Raw genomic sequence first — 22,073 nt, 5'->3', positions numbered from 1 at the left:
TTCTGTATGGAAAAAGAAAAAGGAATGGGGTATAACTAAAATTTTACGTAAGAAAGTAGAAGGGCAACCATTTGGCTTTTCTCTGTGTAAATATTGGCTCGTTGTCTATTTGCAGTTACACTGTAGTAGATTAAAACATTTTGTAGATTGACTGAAATTCCTTGGTGTTTTGTTTGTGGTAACCTCTTCTGCTTGTGGCCTCCTCAGAGGCCGAGTACTATGTCAGAATATTTCTGGAATGAAGTTAATGTATCTTTACTGGTTCCTGCTCTGGAAATGGGAACTTGTAAAAGCACATCTACGCCAGTAAGGTTTTCCAGCTGCATCTGTACTGGCACGCAGGCGCTCACCCTGGTGTTGCATAGGAGCTTCCAAATGTTTGGTTGTTATTTCTGAGTGTGAGTAAAGAAAAGGTTGGTAGCCAACAGAATGGAGCCTGAGGTATAGATGAAGAATTGAGATTGCCAACCTACAAGGTTGTTCTGAATGTCTTAGTACTAGATTTTCTGTTTTGAAATCAACACACCTGTCTAGATGGGCTGTAAATGCGGAAAAAAAAAAATGAATTCTCTGCTTAAATGTGTGGAAATAAAGGAGAAGATCATGGATGTAGTGTTTATTAAACATAAATGGCATGTGGCTAATGTTACACTTCAAGTGTACAAAACTGAAAACTTGCGTTTAAAACTGCGAGCTTGAAATCGGAATGCTTTAAGATACTGCACCTGATATAAAAACTTTCTGGGATGATCCTCACTTGATATGCCTATCTTGAAAAGCTGAGGAACAAGACATAGAGGTGAGACATGATATTTGCAATTGTGAGTACAGTGCAGAACAGATTTTTGTTCCCTACTGGCTTTAAGAATATGTAAGAAAGGGAGAGCAGCTAGAACCCAGGATCTTGGCCTGCTGTTGATCATGTTGGAGTGTGCAGTAACGGGAGGTATGATCTGGATTGGAATGGTAGTGTGGAGGATATAAGATTCCAGGAGCCTACAAAGGGATTGGGAATGCCTAGAAGCATGTCCATTAAACAGCATGTCATGTGGGCTGGCAGTTTGTTGAGAATTTACCTAAAATCATGATCCAGAAACTGGGTTTAAGAATTTCTGAAAGATACCACAGTGAACATGTTAGGAAAAGATGGGCTATAAACACTAAACAAAACCATAACTGTTCTTTGATACACAAAATACTGAGATAAGGGGAAAGAGCTTATTCAGTGTACTGTACATAAATTACAAAAAATTTGGATAGGAAAGCATGATAAAAATACAGAATGAGGGGGAGAGAAGAGGGGAGAGCTTCAGCCTGCTTGTACTAGAGAAAGCTGAATTTGTGATGCTTGGAGACTTGGAAATGTCTCTAGGAAGAGGCTTGGGGTCCTATTTTTAGTTTCCTGTTCTGTATGCTTTGCATACACATGTGATGTTAAAGCTCTTTAGTCATGTTCTAATTCAGCTAGATTTAAAAAATTCACTCTTAACTGTCCCAAGATTTGCTTCCTCTAACAATGACTTTTTTATTTGAAGGAGAGTTTAAAAATTTGAACACATGTAAACTGTCATATGTCTAAAATTCTAGATTATAATTTTTCCAAAATGTCTTGTTTCATGGGCATTCACTGTATATTAAAAAACCAAACCCTCCTTTAAATGGATTTTTTTTCTTATTTAATAGCAGGTGTAATGGTCCTAGTCAGTTTGAAACTTCAGAATAATTAGCTGATGCTAACAAGCTGATAATGTAAATGGGCAATATTCTAAAACAGAATTCTGCGGGCTTCTTGGTTTTTTTCATTGGTAATTAAAATTTTTGGCTTTTTTTTTAGCCATGGGCACTTTTAAAAAAAGCCTGTACTGCTAATGAGACATTATCATACAGTATGACTCCATTTTTTGAAAGGTACATCTAAGGCTGGGGCTAGGATTTTCTCAGTTTTCCAGTAGATTCTCCCCACCCCCCACTCTTGGTAAAAATTTAGACCTTTCTTATCCATTTTAAATTTTAACTCTATTATGTGGAGAGCCTGAGAATAGATATAGACAAATTTTGAAATACGCTGAGGCAGTGTTAGACTTTAAGGAAAAGTTGCACAGTAAGATTAGAAGCATGTTGCTTTATCTGGATAAAGTTTTCACCATGCATTGAAAGGCTGAGAGATGTATTTCTCTTCCCTTTTGACTCTCTTTACATGCTGTCTGAGCAAGTAATTTGTCTGGAAGCATCCTGATAGTGCCCTCTGGACATGTGCTTACCTTCTGAGTACCCCAACCCCCAGTGATTTTTCTGTTACAGGCAGCTGGCCATGCTCCTCATGCCCTGCTTGCCTTGAATTTTGTTGCTGTGACCTTTGACACTTGAAGTCAGTGAAAATAGTGCTGCTGCAAATGGTCTTCCTCTTGCTTATTGCCAGCCAGTGGTATTGGAATGAGTAGCGCAAGACAGAATAGCTTTGGCTTTAGATTCCTGGTCTAGAGGGGGAACTGAAGAAGTGAGAATATATATAATAATAAAATAGCCACTCTGAGCCATCCACTATAATGTCTAGCACATCTTAGAATGGGACTTATTAGTATTCTCTGCAGATTTAAAGACAGTTCCTCTCTTCTCTGCTTCTAAGTAACTTGAGCTACTCCAAAGATTCTTGTTCCTGGTTACAGTAATTGCTTGTCGCATGTCTTTGTGGCCTTTTCCTACAGCAAAGATCTGACTTTCAGTGACCTTTTAATTAGATCTCAAGCTCCAGGCAAGTTTTGAAACAGCTTGAGTAATGTCTGAGAAAATGTCCTCCTGCCCACTGCCATTTAGAAGGAAGTGAAGAGAAAGATGTGCCACACCTGTTCTTAAAGTAGCTGTTGCTACCTGAACTCTTGAAATTATAAAACAGCTCAGGGTATTTATATGTGTAGTGTTGCAGCCTTGAGCCATCTTAAAAAAAAAAAAAAAAAAGGGAGGTGCAGTTCTGTAGCACTGTAAGCTCATTTAACTGTCCCATCCCCTTAGTCTTGTTCTTCTTAGTTTATGGTGTTGATCTCATTGGGAACTGAAGTGTCAGGCTAAAGGCAATTGTCATTTGGCTGTGCTTCCTTAGCCAGCTTTCCATGGAGCTCCCTGTGTTAGCAGCAAGGCAGGCCACCTCTGCAGCAGCTGGACGTGGTGCAGGCCAGTGCGTGGGCAGCTCATCACACCCTGTGCCACTTCAAAGACAGTTGCTTTGGAAGACATCTCCGCTCCTTTACCCTCCTTGCTTGTGCTGGCGTAGCAGCCTCTCCCGACCTGTCATCAATGATGATTCAATTTCTTCAGCTATAGGCTGATAGCTGTGTGTCTTGGTAGCTTGGGATCCTGCTGGTTTAGTGAGTAGAATCAGGTCAGTGAGGTGAGAGCAGCTGGATTTTTTGGAGCTGATAGAAGGAAGAGAGCTGCTCAGTGGAACTGCCCCTCTGGTCACAGCGATTTACCACAGTTGTGTCATTGAGCTACTTTACTCTAAATTTATAAGCAGAGAAAGGGATGCATCATAAGGTGGATTTCACTCATGTCACTGTAAGTGCATTTGTGTAGGGTGCTTTGGCAAGAACTTACTGGAAGAGCCTCTAAGCTCTAAAACTAAAGGAGGTGGCATGTGGTAAATACAGCACCAGTGTAATGTGTAAATTGTTCTGTTATATAATGCATGTATTATGTTTAGAGTAACTTGAGAGAAAATCTGGTATATATCTGGAGAAAAAGAAAGTGCATTTACTATAAGTGATTGATAAAACAGCTTTATTGTTAAGTTTTATTTCTAAGATGAAATAAAGCATGCAGTCAGGGACTAGAACTTTACTCATACATTGATGATGTAAGTGGTGGCTTAATTAATGTAAGTGTATGTATGCTTATATCAGCACAATGTGGTCATCAGATTGGAATTGTTTTATTTCTTAGGATGTGCAAGAGATGCTGTGTCTGATGAAATTCTGTTTCATCCTATGTTACTGAAATTTGGGTTACTGAAATTTGGGTGAGCTCAAATTTGAGATTTTCTTAATCTCTACTTTGAAACCATTTGAAAAATACCAAAATTTTTTCTGAGCAGTCATTATTCTCAGGCTATTCTACAAAAAATTATTAATTATGCTTTTAAGATTTATTCATCATGCAGTAAAATAAGTGGATTTTAATGATATTTACAGTGTTATGAAATAAAATAAATGGAATCATTGAAATTTTACTGTTTGGAACTAGTGATTCATGTAAGTCCCCAGAAACAGTTTTTCCATTACTGATGTGCTTCAGTATGTGATTGCCATTTGCTGTGGCTTAAATGGCCTCTCCAACACCTGCAAAATCTGGCCCTGAACTAGGGGTACAGAAAAACTGAGGCATGAATAAAGCTAAATTAAACAGATACTGCATTTTGTGGTGTTTCTTACAAAGTTTTGACATGTGTTTTGGAAGAGCCTGTCCTAATGTGGTGTAGGTTGACCAGAAACGGGCTCTGGTACAGTCACTTCCATGGTTGCTGTGCTCCACGCCACATTCACCTCAATTCTGAAAGCTGTTTTGCCCTTCTGCAGCCTCATCCTGCTCCCTGCCTTGAGACACTTGCGGCTGCAGTGTCACAGCTGTATGGGAGTCACATTGGGTGAGGGGTGGAATGAGATAAACAAGTTAGCTTTTGCCTGGAAATGTTCCTTGTTTGACACCACATGAAGGCTGATCATGATCCAAACAATAGACTGGAGCTTGGTGAGAAGGAACAAGGAGGAACTCAGGAGTAGAATAAATTTCCTGGATTGAGGTGGTCATGTAGCTCCCTATTCAGTTATCTCAAATGTCTGGGATGTCAGACAGTCCCCAGGAAAATCTATATATGGCTTGATATACCTGTGTTTTCCAGGCTGGGTACTATCATCTTGGGGAAAATAAAAGGACTGAATATGAAGCTGACAAAGGCATTGGAGATCGACAGTTATATAAGAGCAGAAAAGTTCCTTTATTGTGGAATAGTATATAGAATTTCTTTGTGTTTTATTAGCAAGACATAAGAGGAAGGAAAGTACCATCTTTGGAAACCTTGCGAAATTTGAATAGAAGCAAGGTCCATTTGTTTTGGTGTCTGCAGGAAGTGCCAGCTTGCAGACATTGTTGGACTGCTGCTCCAATTATTTTAGTCAGTGACAGTTCTAAGGCTGAAGAGGCTGATGGACCACTGGGGAATCCATGGTTGGTACGTAGTCTGATGAAAGAGCTGGGAATCTCAGGAAAAAGGTTAGAGAAGCATGGCAGCTTTTATTCTCCCAAACAAATGTGGCAAGTTTGAAAGGGTTATGAAAAACTGGACTACCAAGTGCAGTCAGGAGCACTGCTTTCTCTGGGAGCTTTCTTCATTCTCCCATGAGAGTTGGGCTAGAACTTAATCTCAAACTGCCAAGTATTTTCTGAAATGCCCTTATGAATACTTATAAAAGTGCAGGTTTTCTTGTTCAGTCTTTCTTCTGGCTTAAAAAAGTCTGAGTCCTGGCAGCAGTATTCTGAAATATATTTTGTGAAGCTTCGCCAGGTTTGTGTGCACAGTAAGTCACTTCTGACTTTCCCTAAGTCAATGCTACTCACAGTCACATTGCTCTTCAGTGTTAGTACTAGCAGTTCCATCTTCCAAGATCAACTTCAATATTAATAAATAAATAAATAAGACAAACCCTGCCTGAATTTGTTCTAGTGTGTAATTCCCTAAATTTGGATCATTCAGTGAAAATAACATGAATAAAATGAGAAATTAGGCAGTGAGCTTCACTCTCTGAAACTGATGTAAGCCTCCTCTCCTTGTACTTGCATCCTTTGTAGTACTAGCACACACCACTGTCTGATTGGCATGTGTTTTTTATTTTACCCATTATTTTTCCTTTGGTAAAGAAAGGTCTTGCATATATATGAGTGCAGGAAATAGTTATTTGGTGCATTTCTTCGGATGTGTGAGCCAGCCCTTACTTCCTCTCACCTGCTGGAAGCCCTGTTTAGCTCAGAGATGCTCGGTGGCATTGGCAGGAGTTAAATTGGCAATGTGTTTTGTCTTGGACTACTGGAAACCATCTGTGTGTTCCTCAGTACTTGTCTGTACAATCCTGGGGTATTATCTTGGATGTCCTTTCATTGTAAGCATGGAAAGCAGTGAATGGGCCGGGCAGGCAGATAGCCAGCTATGAAGTGTTTGTGGTAACATTCATCAGCGAGCTGGCATATTGCTGCTGATTGAGTCCTTCTGTGTGGCACTTGCTTCTGGGGCTTGCCACACAAAAAGAATAACAGTGAACATAGATGGTGTTTCAGGGTAAATGCCTTGCTCTTCTGCTAGCAAATTTAGCAACACTAACAGGATCAACATCAGAACTACTACTTGGTATTTTTCTTGAAAGCATTTCCCAATGCCATTAGTATTTAGCTTGGTGATTAATTTTTCATGCAGTTATCGCAGACTAGTGTACAAATTCCAAATGCTAGAATCAGTTCTTCTGTAACTGATAAAGCCAGTTAAGGAGCAAAATGCAGAGAAAAAAAAAACACAATCTTGGTTTATCCTGAAAATTAATGATGTTTTTATCCTTTTAAACCTTTGACTGGTTTTGCATGTAGTTATTGAATCCAAATGTTATCCAAATTCATGGTTCCGTTAAGTGTCAGCAAGGTATCTGATTGAAGGTGCTCAGATGCTCTTTTATGTATGTCAGAAAACTTTCATGAAATGAATCAAAATCCATAACTGGCTGCAAGTGCATACCTTTGTGCAATAGTTCTTCAGAAAGCTTAAAGGCTTTTTAAGCATTTGTATACCAAATAAAGACTAACAATTTGATATTTAACTTAATAATCAGTTACCACTTTCTGTCTTGAAAAATCAGCCTCAAGAAGACTCAGACTTTCTTGCTATTGTGTTCGTGTTAGTATGCCTGTTTTTACTGGCATACAGTAATACTTCTATTTAAAAATACAGTGATATTTATTAAATAATACACAGTAATTCTGTTATAGAGAACAGTGCCAGCCACTGTAAAACTGGCTGGCCTTGTCTGGGGAATAAAGAGGACTCCGACAGCGTGTGAAGCAGTGTTGTAGCAACAGGCTGTTCTGCAAGGTCTGCAGGCACTGTAAGAGGTTGTGCTTCTCTGGTTTTAAAGCCAGTGGAGTTTGTGTCATTGTAGTGATAGCCAAGAGTCTTGCACCACTGTATTGGTCCAATGAATGTTTATGAGCGATGAAGGATTGGATCATTGGGCAAGACACAGAGTAAGTGAAGTGTGTGTATGTGTGTCACAAAATCAGGAGGGAGGGCATGGCAGAAGTCAAAGGCCCAGCAAAAAATGTGTCAGAGAACACAGAATGTGTTACCTTTGACTTGTGAACAGCAGAACTTTGATGAAGTTTGTTTTCCTGTGAATTTGTATTTATCAGCTCTACTAGGCTCAGTGGAATGAGCCCTACCTGCCCTTCCCACTGCGTGACTTTCTCTTTTCTGCTGCACACTCCCTTTCTTCCCTTTCCTGTGCAGTATTGTCCCACTGTCCCTGCGTCACTGTGGATAGTGAGGTATGTCTGCTTTGCACCTGGGTGTGTGCTGGCTGCTGGCGAAGATTTGGGTGACTGCTCTGTTTCTGCTGTCACCTTTCCCTTAGTAGTGGAGGCGATACTGTGGATGTCTCCTATTCACTGCCATTTTTTAAATGAAACTTGTAGCAACTTGGTATCTTTGGACAACTTCAGTGAAATTTGGTAAAGGGGTTATGAAGGGTCTTTATTGGGATCAAAAGGTACTGGGTGAGAGGAATGGCCTCAGATTGCCCAACAGTGTGATCACACATACCTTACTTCCTTAGGAAACAAGACTGAAAAAAAGCATTCACAGAGGTAGACAGTGAGAGGAAACAGGCCAGCACAGGAAAAGGGAAGCAAGGATCTATATTTGGAAAAATTAAAACTGGAGTCAGCATAAGATGGAAGAATAAAATACTTCGCTTTTCCAAAATACAGGGGAAATTTCACAATCTGATACGAGAGGATTGTACTTCTTTAAAACTCAGGTGTGGGCTGGAGCAGGTATTTATCACCTCAGTAAGCAGGTTGGGGCTACCTGGGTGTGGGTATCTCCCAAGACATGTATACAAGCACTAACTTGTTAAACCTGCCAGCCTGCTGTTTTAGTAGCAGTATCATAGGAGCGCTGTTTCTTTGAAAAGGGTGCACAAAGAGCACACAAGTTACTTGATTTCTAGAATGTAAGTTAAGAGGGATGGCTGAGGGAAATGGTAAAATTTGCTGCTCTTTCATGTTCTTCCTCCAAAGAAAATATCTTAAATAAAATACTGTATCTATCTGGTGAGAGTATGGCTCCACAGACAGTTATCTGTGTAATTTTGTTTTTCCCTGACATTAATATTTTGCAATTCACATACTTTCCTGCCACAATGTTTTGTAGAGGGGATGAGGAGATAAAGGGAGCATGGTGGCAGATGAATTTCTGTCTGACCAGATAGTTTGGACATACCTTCAGGGCAGATCCATGTGAATACTGTTACCATGTTATATAATGACTTAAACCCCAAATCTCTTACAGGATCAGTTCCAAACTGTGAAACTATCTGGTGCAGGCAGTCTGTTATATGAATAGGTTGTCCACAGAACCCATGGAGTCTCCATCCTTGCAAGTTTTTAAAAACTGACCAGGCAGAACCATGAATAGCCTGGTCTGAAATCAATATTGACTGTGATTTGAGGAGGAGATTGGATTAGAGGCAAGCTAGTCCCTTTCAACCTGAACTGTGAGTCTGTGCATTACTTTCTTGCAGTTGTCACATTTATTTAGAACTTGGAGCTGCCAATGATACAAAACATCAAGTGTTCTTGAACATTTGGCAGCCTCAGCTAAGTGATTTCTGTGAATTTCTGAAAATTTGTTCTGCCTAACAAAATTTGGAGGAGTCCTCAAATAAGAATCCTGAGGTAACTCTACTGCTGAAGCAGCAGTGATCATAATCCAGCAGGTTGTCTTTTGCCCACTGCAGTGTAAGGGTGTTAGCTTTTATGATTCCAGATGGTAAATTATTGACATAAATTGAATGATCCAGAATATGAACAGCAAGTAGGAATTCAAAACATACCTTGACACTTTCAATTTTTACCACATTGTAGGTGGGAAGAGTTGACCTCTTATTTTTTGAGGGTGATGTTGACAGCAGTTCTGTTCTTCCCTGACCTGCTTTTAGAAATGAGAGGAAATTTGACATGAGGCCATCATGCACCCATTCCTGGGGTAGGAGTGCAGAGTGCCCAGTCTGCTGTGTCAGATCATCTCCACTGGCATTTCCTGCAGCTTTCAGTCATTCTGAAACTGCCTTCAAATATTTTCTATTAGGTGGCATAATACAGATTGACTGCAGTGTAGATGCACCAGCTTTCAAACCTAAATCACAAACCTATTTACCTGTGAGTAAAACATTTAAATTATGTTTTAAAATTAACAAAATTGATGTTTTCTTTTTGTGTAAACAAAATATCCTAATCCCATCTATCAGTGGAAGAGGAGAATATGATCAGAATAGAATTTGTGTGTGGAGAATAATGTCTTTCATATGTACCCTGGTTTTCAATGAGGAAATAAATGCTGGCATTTCACTTCTCATTACGAATCAAAACATCAACTGTTACTGTTTTGTATTATTTTCTTGAGAGCATACATTACTTGGCTTCTGAAAATTAGTTGTTTGGGTTTGTTTTTTTTTCTTTGCCTGGTGTTATAGAAAACACCCTTCTTCCAAACAAGAATAAGTACAATAATGCAAAATCAGCTTGAGAGAAAAGGCAGTGGTGCATACAAAGATACTGCACCTAGAATGTCTATCCCAAATTCTTATTACATCCTTACAGTCATGAATAAACAAACTCTTGCAATTACTTGGAGCTAATGTTACCCTGACAACAGTGTGTATATATAACAAAATTCAGTAATCACTGCCAACAAAACCCCCAGTACAGCTAATGCTTCTGTTTGCCAGGATGAAATACTTTCATTAAGGATTAAATCAACTCCAGATCGTAAGTTCTGCCTTCAATATTAGGATCAAAAGTAATTATTCATTTGAGTATATGGAGATGAGTTTGGTTTGAGTTCCCTGTTTATCAAACAGTGATCTGGAAAGGGAGAAGCTGTATCCCTTTTTACCAGTTAGGTAGTGATAAAACACTTGGCATTGTTCTGGCAAGCACAGCGGGCACAGTCTGTCTCTGATGCTTTTTGCTGCAAGTTTCTCGTCACTCAATTTTGCCAGTTCTGTGCATGGTACTGATCTGCATATTTGCAGTTGAGGAACAGCAGCCTTCTGGGACAGCTGCAGGAATCCAAATTGGAAATATTATTTTATTTAACTTACTAAGAGAAATTGTGGAATCCAGTACTTAAATGCAGCAGGTCACATCCTGGTGTAAACAGGGTTCAGAATACCAATAAAGTATATATCAGTTTAAATAAATTACTGGTCTGTTGCCCCTTCTGAGCTCTGATCTGTCTGTATCTGCTGTTGTAGTCTCTGTGATCATGAGCATCTGTTGACACTCAGTTTTATTTTCAAGTTATATTTACTTTCAAGGAATCTTAGATGCTTTGACAAGAGAATTTTTCCAGTTCAGGGGAAGTCCTGCCAAGTTTAAAATTTTTCTGTACATTCAGATGTTCATGTTTGGTGCTTTCTAAGACCGAGACCACTGAAGCTGCAGTGTTTCTGAACACCATCACCTTCTAAATACTAAAAGGAAACATTAGTTAAGTGCACAAATGGCTTGTAAAAATAGTAACTTCCCTCTAGAGTGAATATTTCTTTTTATTTACATATGTTAAACCAGTTGATTTTACTAACTAGTACTTCAGTTGACCAACTGAGGTGGAAAAAGCTGGACCAACCTAGGACTCTTGCAGATTTTACCAGAAATGGTAGTCAAGAAAATGAGGGCTGCTCATCTTCCTTCTTCAAGGATACTATTTCTAGAAAGATGGCAATAACACCCTTCCTTGCAGACTCTATTTCTTCTGTTTATTGAAACTTAAGTATGTGCTCTGCTTGATACATCATACTTACTAATATTAAAATACAAAACTAATCAAATTTACTTGCTCTTACACTACTTTATGTATTTCCAAACTGAATTCCAGTTTCAGTGGTGTAAAGTTTGATGCACTTCCAAGTGGGGAAATTTGTAGATGAAATAATAAAATATTTTGTCGCCAGTCAGCAGAAATGTAAGATATAAAGGTTTTTTTCTGAGTGTACAAGACACCTTGAACTTTGTTAGGTTTGCAAGTTGGTTGTGATCAATTTACAACAACAGGGCTTTTTTATACTTAAATCAATTATTTTATTGTCCAGAGAAGTTGTGGATGCTCCATCCCTGGGAGTGTTCAAGGCCAGGCTGGATGGGACTGAGCAACCTGGTCTGGTGGAAGGTGTACTTAGCCATGGCAGAGGGATTTGAACTAGATGATCTTAAAGGCTCCTTCCAACCCAAATCATTCTGTGATTCTCTGATTTAGCTATTCTGTTTACTTAGTAGAATTATTGCTAAAATTTGCTATTTATTTAAAACAAAAGTTATTATTGGGTTAGTGTCCTCCAGAAATAAAATGCTAGATTTCACATCCCGTTGAATTCTAGTAACAGAAGCTGTTGTTCTGCAAAATTAGTTCAATGACCAGCATTCTGTAGTAGCAAACCCATACTTAATAAGGGAACTTTCATGTTTATTTCTTGTCTGCATTTGTGTTTCCTCTATCTGTGTTCATTTGATGGGAAGGTGAGAGAACCTTGCAAAACAGTTGATAATACCACTGCTGACAGCTGTGGTGTATTACTTGTACAGACGTCTGATTGGACTGGTATGGGTCTCTAACTGGTTTGAGGTGGTGATGCTGGGGAAGTTCTGTGGAAATTATTTTGGGTTTGAGGTGATAGTCTCAGTGACCTTGTGGTGAAGGAAAGTGTGATTGGCATTCCTGCCAAGCTGAAAGAGGGAGTCTAGCAGAAGATCTAGCAGTGTCTCATTTTTAAATTTCATACTTTGGATAGACAAGAAACTCTCAGTGAAAGGGATATTACTTCTGGCAGAAGTAACACCCTCCTAAATACAAAGAAGCAGCCTGGCTGTTCTTCAGTACAGCTGTTTCTTCATTATTTGAGCAGTTAACAGTTTTTTTGCTGAGAGGTTTTCAGGCATTCTTGGTTAGACTTCATAATGCAATTTTCAGTCTCCAGTTCAGACTTCTGTATCTCTGTGTAGTTTTAATGTTTGATTTGTTTGTGTTAGCATCTGAAATGCACCATCAAGGCAGTGACCCCCTCTTGTAGGAATTCTGTTTGGCTTATAACTTATTAGCTTAATCATAATGTAAGGTGAGGTAAAACAGGAATCTGAGCTGAATAACAAGTAGCAGTTCGGTGATGTTTTATTCAGTTGCAGATAGGAAAAAATACATGTGTTGGAAAACTTTGGTCTTTTTAGTCTAAGAGTGTTTGTGATGAGGTGAAGAGCAGCAATCTTTTCGTGCTTAGTTAGAAGAGTAAACTGCTGTTGTGCTTGTGTAAACTCATGCAGTTTGCTTGCACTTGAACCATGTTTTTCCTTATTTTCCTTATCTACTTTAGAGTAGTGACTTGTAACAAATGTTCTGTCTAAATAGTGATCCACATGCTGTGATATGCTAGAAATAAATATTCTGAATGGGATGTGGAGAGGAGAAAACTGACAGATATGCAGGCATAGTAGAATTTATCCACCAAATATTTTGAGAAATGTCTGGGACCACCAGACAAATAAGTAAGTGTAAGTTAGTTAATCGCTGAACATCTTTTTAGGCTGCAGTCCTTCAGTACTTGGTCTAATTGAGATCTAGTGAATGTTGCTTAGCAGAAAAGATAGTTCAAAGCAAAAACCTTAAATTAGCCACAGATCTTGTGGGAAATGGTTTCACTGCTGTTGAGTAGAGACAGGTATCTCTTCAGTTTGGGTTGTTAAAGCCTTAGCTGGTACTAGTTGAAATAATAAAAAGTAAAGTTGTGCTCTGCTTAAGAAGAGAATTAATCTAGTGCCTGCAGGGTAGGACAGATTGTCCATAGGGTTTTCCAGTAATAGATGAGCTCTCCCTTTCACATGGTCCTTCACTGATTCACAAAACACTAAAGAAAGGGGGGAAAATCCTTCTGAAAGACCACTTTGCTCTATATTCTTACTAGCAGCAAGACAGAACCATTCATGTGATTGAACTTCTAAAAAAATTTTAATTGTTAATTAAACAGTGTAATTAGCTTTTTTTCCCACTCTGTAGTTTTAATAGTTGAAAATCTGGTATTGCTCTGGGTATGCAATGAGTGCTTTTGACCTCCAGTTTGTGGGTTGGCTTGTGATGTTTCTTTTTATAATTGAATTTTCTTCTTTTTTTTTTTTTTTTTTGTTAAACAGCAAAACCATTTACAAAATTGGTAAAGGAAATGCAGCTCCATCGAGATGACTTCGAAATTATAAAAGTGATTGGAAGAGGTGCTTTTGGAGAGGTAAGAGATTTTTGCTTTCAGCTTTAGTAATAAAACTTCCATTGTTTGTGCATCTGATTACTTGTTATAGTTGACACCCGAGGACAAAAGGTTCACACAGATGTACTAAAATACTTCCAAATGTAGGATAGCTAGGTACCTAATGCAAGGTCCCTTTGAAGCAGGTTATTCACTGTCCAGGTGTGTCATTTCTGTGACTGATTTTCTGACTTCACTGTAGCTAAACAAGTGTCTCTTGGATGTGTGTATGAATGAGGTGGTCCCTAGCAGCTGCACAGCTGAATTTGGGATCTCTTCTCCCACTTGCCATATGTACTGCTCAGTGCTGCTCTAATTTAACACAGAGCTGGGCTGCTTCTATGGAAGGAGCGCAGAGGCTGCTCCACCCATCTGCCTGTCTCTGTAGCAATCTGGTAATGCAGAAAGACGCATTTGGCTGCCTCAAAGGCTGTTCCCTGTCATCTTTGAAGATCAAAGGCTGCTGGATCTGTTTTTTGGACAGCAAGTTGAGTCATGCTGGGATGATAGGAACGCCTTGTGTTTTGAGGACTCGCCAGTCCCAGGACCCTGGACTGAAGCGTTACTTCTTAATATGTTTGATGAAAGTCTCATCAATCACACAAGCCTGGTAGGGCTTGCCACTGGCAAAAGCATTCACGGGCAACAGGCATAGGATACCTGAGACTTCTGGAGAACCTCAAAGACAATCTTTTCAGCTTTTAAAAACAGGTAACTAAAGTCATAGCTGTCAGCAAAAAAGGTTATTAACTAGAGAATTTCTAGAAGTAAAAAAGCCTTTATATTTCTTTCAGGAAACTTGTTTGAAGTAGTGCCACACTAAACTGAAACGCAGAGACTGCCATTAATGGATCTCTTCAGCCCATTAGCACTCGGCCGCAGCTTTTGCTGCCGGTGGCTAAGGATAAGCTTCCTGATCCCCATGTCCTGTTGTCTCCACACAAAGAGCAGGACTCTGCTGTGCCAGGCATTCCTTCCAAGCGTGGTGTGCTCTGGACACCTCACACTCTTTCATGTAGGGTTTGAATGTGGGACAAGGGTAGCACGCAGCAACCAGAAACTCAGCTAGAGAAACACCAGGACCATACTTCACCTGAGTTCACAAAACAACAAGGTTTCTATGTGCATATGCACTTGGTAGTGGGTGAAGTAATGACTTCATATCCATGTAATTTTAAGCTACTTCAGAAACTGCTTTTGAGAAAAGTGGACACCTAAGACAGAAATTAATGTTTCAAGAATATCTCTTCATGTACCATCATCTAATGGTGCAGTACTATGTAGTTTACATGTAATCATCATGAACATAGCAGCTGAAGGAAGTGGAGCATTTTAATAGAATGTCCAGATAAGCAATATCACCTTCCCCTATAAGACAAAAGTTCACTTTCTAGTGGATGTTGAACTTGATGAGTGCAATATCTGTTATAAAGAAGGAAGTGTTATCTGAGAGTAATGGAAATACTGCGTGAAAATGACTTTTTTCATTTGAGTGATTCACTTGAGTATTATTTGAATACGAATTTTAGACAAAAAAAATTACTGTAAAAGGTTTGTCAGGAAAAAGCAATAATTGGAAAAATATTGGTTAGGACTGAGAGCTACAAACTTAGTCCGGAAAAGAAGTCTAAGGAGGGAGGTTTATGAGTAGATAAAAGGCCTAAAGGATCAAGACAGTAGTAGGTACCTGTCTGCCTCTCTGTTAGGATTTTGGTTCAAAACAGTGGCACAGTTTTGAAGACAATGCCCCTACCTACTGCATGAGGATTTTACTCTCCATGAGCTGGGTTTCTTCTGGAAGAAACTAACCAGAACCTCCATTCCAGGTGTGCACCAAATGGCTTTTTGGATCCAAGGACTGCATAAGAATCAATCACTGGGTTTGACTCTCCTAACAGCTTCAAAGCATGTTTCGTCCAGGAAATCAGGCTAGATACAGTCTGAAACAAAATTCCTGAGCTGCATACAGTATAGATGGGAAGGCTCAGCACAGGATACTTTGATGTTGTTCTGCTCTTGCTGTGCCAAATGACTTGCTATAGTGGCTGTGACCACTGATATCTAAAGAATTTTAGATTAGCGTTTTGGCAGTTTGTCTTTTGGCAGGATTAGAAAAGGTTTCTGGATCTTTTCAGAACTAGACTTGTGATTGTTTTAGCTATCAAGAATGGGAGCCCTTTATAGTGACTTGGAGATGGAGTCAGTGTTGGGAATGCCTTCCCACAGTATAATATTCAAGGAAAGCCTGTTTTCCAGAGTACTTGTTCTGTTCTTTTTCAAAAGTTGTTCTTCTCTACTTAAGGAATTGACCAGCTGGAAATCTCAGTACAACAGCAGATGAAGCATTTATATGCATTTCAAGAGACTTTGGTTTGTATTTGCTAGGGCAGTTTAGGATGACCTTTCTTAGCTTTGGATCAAAGTCTTAAGGTGCATAAAAGATACAAATTCTGGGTAGAAACTTGTGTTAATAGTGTTTGGAGTGCCAGAATCAACAATGTGTTTCATACTCTTTCATTTGGAAAAGCATGGAACTTTACAAAAGCAATTCACACATCCCATCCCCCCAAGCGAAATGAAATTTCAGAGAAGTGAAATGATTTCATCCTTCTGTTAGAGCTGTGAGTGCTCAGAGAGTCAGTGGTGTCAGTTAGCTGTCAATATCACATCTTGTTCATCTCTCATCTAGAAAAGAATCCTTTGACCCTTGTGTATACCACACTGCTATAATTGTCAGATTTTATAGGTATTATAAAATAGTAATTATGTAAAGGTTGACATTCCATAATAAGAAAGTGAAATATAGTTTCTTGAAAGGAACTGGTGGCATCTGACTTGTATAAAACAACACTTGAGCAAACTGAATGGAGGAGCTGTGAGTAATTTTTCCATAGTAATTGCATACATACATGGGAACTATATTGGAAATTACTTTGACAGGCTTTATGTGCTAAAAATACATTTTAAGACTACCTATAAAATATTTGTTTAAGTGTATAAAGAAATTAATCAGAATTAAACTAAACATGTTCCTGTTAGAATTAAGTAGTTTAATTTAAATACTGAACAGCTAAACAAGGTAGACTTCAAAAAGGATGAAAATTTACATTCCATTCTTCTCAGTTTAGCTTCTTTGGATTTTTTGGAGAATGCCAGCGGCTTTATTCTTCCCAAAGAACTTTTGCATAAATCAGTGACTTTAAAGACATACAGTTTAAACAAAATAAAAGCATGATATTAGTTATTAGTCAGGATCAGTGGTCAGTTTTTGCCAGAAAACACATAAGCCAAGGAAGGAAATGCAGTATTTGACCAAAGAGAGGATTGAGAGCATATGTGAGCTTATCCCTGTGAACACAACTACAAAATCAGTATCTAAGGCAGGTTGATACAATCACCAAAACACATATTTACTGGCATGTCAGTACCTTTCCCCTTTCCCCTTTCCCCTTTCCCCTTTCCCCTTTCCCCTTTCCCCTTTCCCCTTTCCCCTTTCCCCTTTCCCCTTTCCCCTTTCCCCTTTCCCCTTTCCCCTTTCCCCTTTCCCCTTTCCCCTTTCCCCTTTCCCCTTTCCCCTTTCCCCTTTCCCCTTTCCCCTTTCCCCTTTCCCCTTTCCCCTCTGTGGCATGTCTGAGAAAGCAAGAGGGAAAATGTTGCTTAAATTCTCATTATTATGCCAGGAGAGAAGCAGCCTAGCTTAGAGCCTAGAGATTTCCTCTGTAGCCACCTTCACACATAAAGGAAGCCAGCCACTTTGCAAGCAGGGTGAGCTGAATGTCTGAATATCCCTTACAGCAGCATGTAAGGTTCTGACTCAGGAAGTCACTGGCTTGAGAACATAATTTATTTTTTTTTTAGAAGTTTCATAGTTTGGAAGAAAAGTTTGAAATGTGAGTGCATGACAGAGTAGCTTGTAATTGAAATGTTAGAAGGAGGATACACTACTCATGGTTCTTCCTCATCTCCTAGGCTGTATCTGCCTGGGTATATACCCAGCTGGGTGGAACATTTTTGTGAGTGCCCAGTGTTACTTTCAGGTTTTCATTTTCCGGGTCATAGAGGCAGGTAACTCATGTACAGAGGGGCACCTCCGCAAGGAACAAAACTAATAATAAGTAAAAAGCCCCCTGAAATAAAATCAGAGGTAAAGTGTTTTTCTATTACCTTATTTCTGTTTTCTATGAATAAAATGACTGCAGAAGTCTGTTTGTAGACAAGAAAAAGTATTTTGTGTAGCATGAAGTTTTTTATGAACTACACAGAAAACACACTAACTACACAAGACTGAAAATCGCTTTTGCAAACTACACAGAAGTGAAAATAGAGTCTTTAGGAGATTTAAGGAATATCGGCATAGAATGCAAAACTCTTTCAGATTTTCAGCCTTTAGAAAATCACACCAAAACAACAAACCAAAAAAGCAATCCACCTGTGGTTTGAAGTTTGCTTGTGCCTGGCTGTTCCTTTCATCTAGAAACACCGTGGACCATTACTTGAAATGAAGTGATGTCCTGAGAACCTGTTCTTGGTGGGATTGTGCTTACCTGGGAAACTTATTTCAGCCTGAGAAGTGCTTTCTGTGTTCTTGGTATTTGGCTGCACATGCCAAAGGAACTGGGAGCAATTGTGCAGGGTGAGAGGGGTAGGAAGAGGACACTGTATATGGGGACTGCAGCTCTAAACCCTTGCATGTGCTTCTTTGCAAGGTTCTTCTGCCCTCAGTAGTGTATGTCTTTAGGGTCGCATGTCCTCATTTTGTCTAAAAGACCATTTAGATACACTGATGTAGATCAACACATTCCAGTCAAAGAGCAGTTTTTGAAGGAAGAATGCTTCAAAATGTACCTTGTTTGAGAACTTGGATTGCATAACATGGCTGACACCTCCTGGAAATTTGGCAGCGTGGGACTGAAACAATTGTTTTCCTTCCCTTGTTTGTTAGCAAGGATTTCTTGAATGAGCAATGCTTAGTGTGGTTCCAGCAGAAGGGTGGAACTGCTTGGTCTTGCTTAGCACAAAAATAACTAAAACTCTTAATGTGCCCCACCTAAGTATTACTGTTCTGGATGGATTAGAAATACCTTTTCATGTAAATGCTGTTGTGTACAGACTTGATCTGTGCTGTGTAGTGTTCAGTAATAATACGTCACCTCAACTTGGGATGCTTAGTCAGGGTGTCACCTGGGATCAACAGACAGAAAAACGTGTTTCCTGAAGAAAATAATGGCTGAGAGAGAACAAGACTGATCCCCTGTGTACCACAGGTTCTGATCACTGATGTAGTTCTAATGAGAGAGATACTGAGGTTGCAGTGAGAGTCAGAAGTGAATATGTAAAACCTAAGCTTCCTGTGGTCAGTTGTGCTTGGCAGCAAGAGGCAGAGCTCTTTGTGCCCTTTCCACCTTGTAATCACAGCTGTAGGGTACTGAGTTCAGTGTTTTGATGTAATTCTAGAAATTAACCTGGGGCACAGGAGCCTACGGACTGCAATTAAGGCTGTCTCACCTATTCAGAAGCTTTGGTGGTTGTCTTTATTGTCTTTAGGTGCCCAGCAGGGACTATACCTTCCTACATTTTAGATTAACAGAATTCCAAAGTATTGCACACCATATAGGACACTTGTCATTCAACTATTCAAAGAGTCAAAGAATTCAGAATATGATGCAAAAGAAGTATTTAATTAGCTCTGCTTTTCTTTAATATACTCTTCATGAAAAAAAGAAAATTAAATCAAAGCAAGCTATTTTCTGCTGTGGAAATTGAAGAAGAAAGAAGCTGCTTTGTTTTGAAAATGCTTCAAAAGAGCTGGTTGCTATCTCAGTCCTCCCCAGCTCTGTGTTTGTGTGGCAGCAGCAAGTAACTATGGAGACAGGCAGGTTACAAGGAGCTGGAGAGACACACGCTGTTCACTGTGGTGCTGCTGTGAGAGCAGCCATTTGTCTCTGCAAACCCCCCGGTCCTGAGGAACAGCTTAGGTGCTATTTGGGGCCTTTATTCTTCTTCTGTGGAATCTTGCTGGCTGGTACTTGTAAGGGATTTCTTATTTGCAAAATATGAAGATATACAATGCATGCTCAAAAAAACCTGATTTTGGTTTGGAAATCTGCACCATGGCATATGAACTCTATCAAAAGACACTCTGGTTTTTAAATTTATATGTAAAATAGACATTAAAAAACTGATACAGCAGCCCAGACCAGTTTTTCCTCAAAGATGCAGTATTAAAACTATCAACTGATGAGCTCTATATTAAAGACTTTTTCCTATCTGAAAGTGTTAGGAGGATAAAGTAGTTTCTGCAGTGTTTTTGCCGTAGCTGGTGTTCAAGATATCAATAGCATGAGAAAGAAATAGTAGAGTAAAAGTGGCATAAACAAGCTTTAACCAAAGGAAATGAATGTAATATTAAAATATAAATCTGGTAATAAGTGTAATAAAGAATTGGATGAATAAAAATTCGAAAGAAAAGGTTTAAATAAAGTATATGTGATTGTAAATGATGAAAATATGGAATGAGAAATCCTCCTCCAAGTCGAGGCAGGATTTCTCTTCCAAAGCAACAGATTGCAGCCAAGCACCCAGATAACAATCGCAAGCAGGCACATCAGCCCCGAAAGAATGGGCAGGACACGGGCCATCAAACGAACAAAAGAACGGGCCCGGACGAGATATCGCCGAGCCCGAGCATCTCCGCCCTGACCACCTGTGCTGGAGAAATGGAGAAACTAGACAAAAGAAGAGGAGCCAGCCGAGATAGCCATCGGCTCCAGGATGGGTGCCACCACTCCACCCTAATGGCCCGGACCAAAATGATATCAAAAAGACATCCTGGACCTCTTTACATATGAGGAGCCTCTGCCCAACGTCTATTGACTCTATTCTCCAGTGCCAGGAAATCTATTCTTCGAACAATCAAGAACCTCTTAGCAAAGGGTGCCTGCTTGGAATTTGGCCTCGGGACACAAACTTCCTATAAAAACCCAGGCCAAAGGACTCTCAGGCGTGGATTTGGGAGCATCTATACCTTGCGTATAGACCCTGTCCACCCAGCGCTGCGCTGCTTATTTTATTGTGGTTTTTTCTCTTTGTTCGAATTTATTATTGTTTGATAATAAATTTTCTCTTTTATATAACCCGAAATTGCCTTTGCATTTATAACAGATTGGTGCCGTGACTCGGATAGGAGAAATTGCAGGAGAATCTCGCTACCCAGGACGGGTACCCCCGCTGATTTTAGCGGCCTGGTGAGCCGAGAACCTCCGCAGCACATTCCTATATCCGAACCAAATTTAGGCTAAGGAAAAACCACAATAAAAAGGGAGAAAGGATCCAGAGAGCTCGGGAAGGCGAGGAGCCTTCGAGAAAGCCGCGGCTTGGTAGCTCATAAAAAGTCATACGTGCACGAAGACGCCCTCGCAGGAAAATTGCTGTAAGTACTGTGAGGTTGAGCGGGTGATCGGGCGAGTTTGTGAGAGACGTGACCTGGTCACGAAGCGAGTGTGGACTTCAAGGCCGCGTTTCCATCCTCCCGCGAGGGAATTGGCCGGCCGCGAAGGAAGCGATTCTGTGTGAAAGTGTCTCTCTTTCCTTACTCGTAAAGCCTGAGGCTAAAGGGAGTCTCAGGGGACCGATCAAAGGGGGCTGAGAGAGGAAGGGACGTCCAGTCGAGCTCTGGAACTGGTAAACTCTCTCAGCCAAAAAGATTTAGAAAGTCGGAACATCGAGAAAACCCCGGTACAGCTAACCGAGAGGTAAGTATTGGTGCGATCTAGGACTTTCAGACGAAGAAAAAGACGAACACAACGCAGAGCAGGTAAGAATCGTAAGAAAATGGGACAGAGAAAAAGTAAAACGCAGAAACTAGATAACGAGAAAAGTCCATCAGAAGAATCAAAGCAAATGCTAGACATCCCACCAGAGAGTCCTTTAGGGTGGATGTTGAGAAATTGGGAAATTTGTCCCGAGAGACGAGAAAAATCAAAGGCAAAAATGATTTACTATTGTGCCGAGGTCTGGGGAGGGCAAGAACTGAGAAACCACCTCACTTAGCCTGTGGTGGGCACATTTGAAAGGTGGACGTGTAACGAGTATATTTGCGAAGTATAGAGCAGAGAAAAAGTAAGCTACAAAGAAAGAGCACAGGGAAAAATCCCTCCAATCCGGAGGAGAGATCACCAGACATCCCGCTGGAAAGTCCCTTGAAGTAAATGTTAAAACACTGGGAAGATTGTCCCCTGAAGAAAGGGAAATCGAAAGAAAAATTAATACATTATTGTATAGAAGTTTGGGGAAGACAGGAGTTGAGAAGTCACCTTACTTAGCCAGTGTTAGGCACATCTGAAAAAATAGACCTGTAATAAGTTGTTCTCCTATGTGGAGAACAAGGACCCCTCGGACCCCGAGGAGAGGGAATATGCTAAGCTCTGGTTAAACGCCAGGGTAGGGCTGTTCCCAATGAAACAAAAAGAAAAACGT

At 39.9% G+C, this 22,073-nt stretch overlaps 1 protein-coding gene across 22 annotated transcripts in view; it reads left to right on the top strand.

Moving 5' to 3' along the window:
- The window catches only part of CDC42BPB (CDC42 binding protein kinase beta), a 98,968-nt gene that overhangs the window by 15,195 nt on the left and 61,700 nt on the right, over nt 1–22,073 (top strand). For all 22 annotated transcript variants that reach the window (XR_015288465.1, XR_015288464.1, XR_015288463.1 and 19 more), the window contains exon 2: nt 13,489–13,580. Coding sequence is in view for 18 of the 22 variants with exons in the window: in XM_086894573.1 (XP_086750699.1) it covers nt 13,489–13,580 (92 nt within the window). In the remaining 4 variants the exon portion in view is untranslated. The remainder of the gene's footprint in view (nt 1–13,488; nt 13,581–22,073) is intronic.

This window comes from Cyanistes caeruleus, chromosome 6 (genome assembly GCF_971803275.1).
Source record: "Cyanistes caeruleus chromosome 6, bCyaCae1.hap1.1, whole genome shotgun sequence".
Classification (NCBI taxonomy): domain Eukaryota; kingdom Metazoa; phylum Chordata; class Aves; order Passeriformes; family Paridae; genus Cyanistes; species Cyanistes caeruleus.
This window is presented reverse-complemented; position numbering and strand designations above follow the sequence as displayed.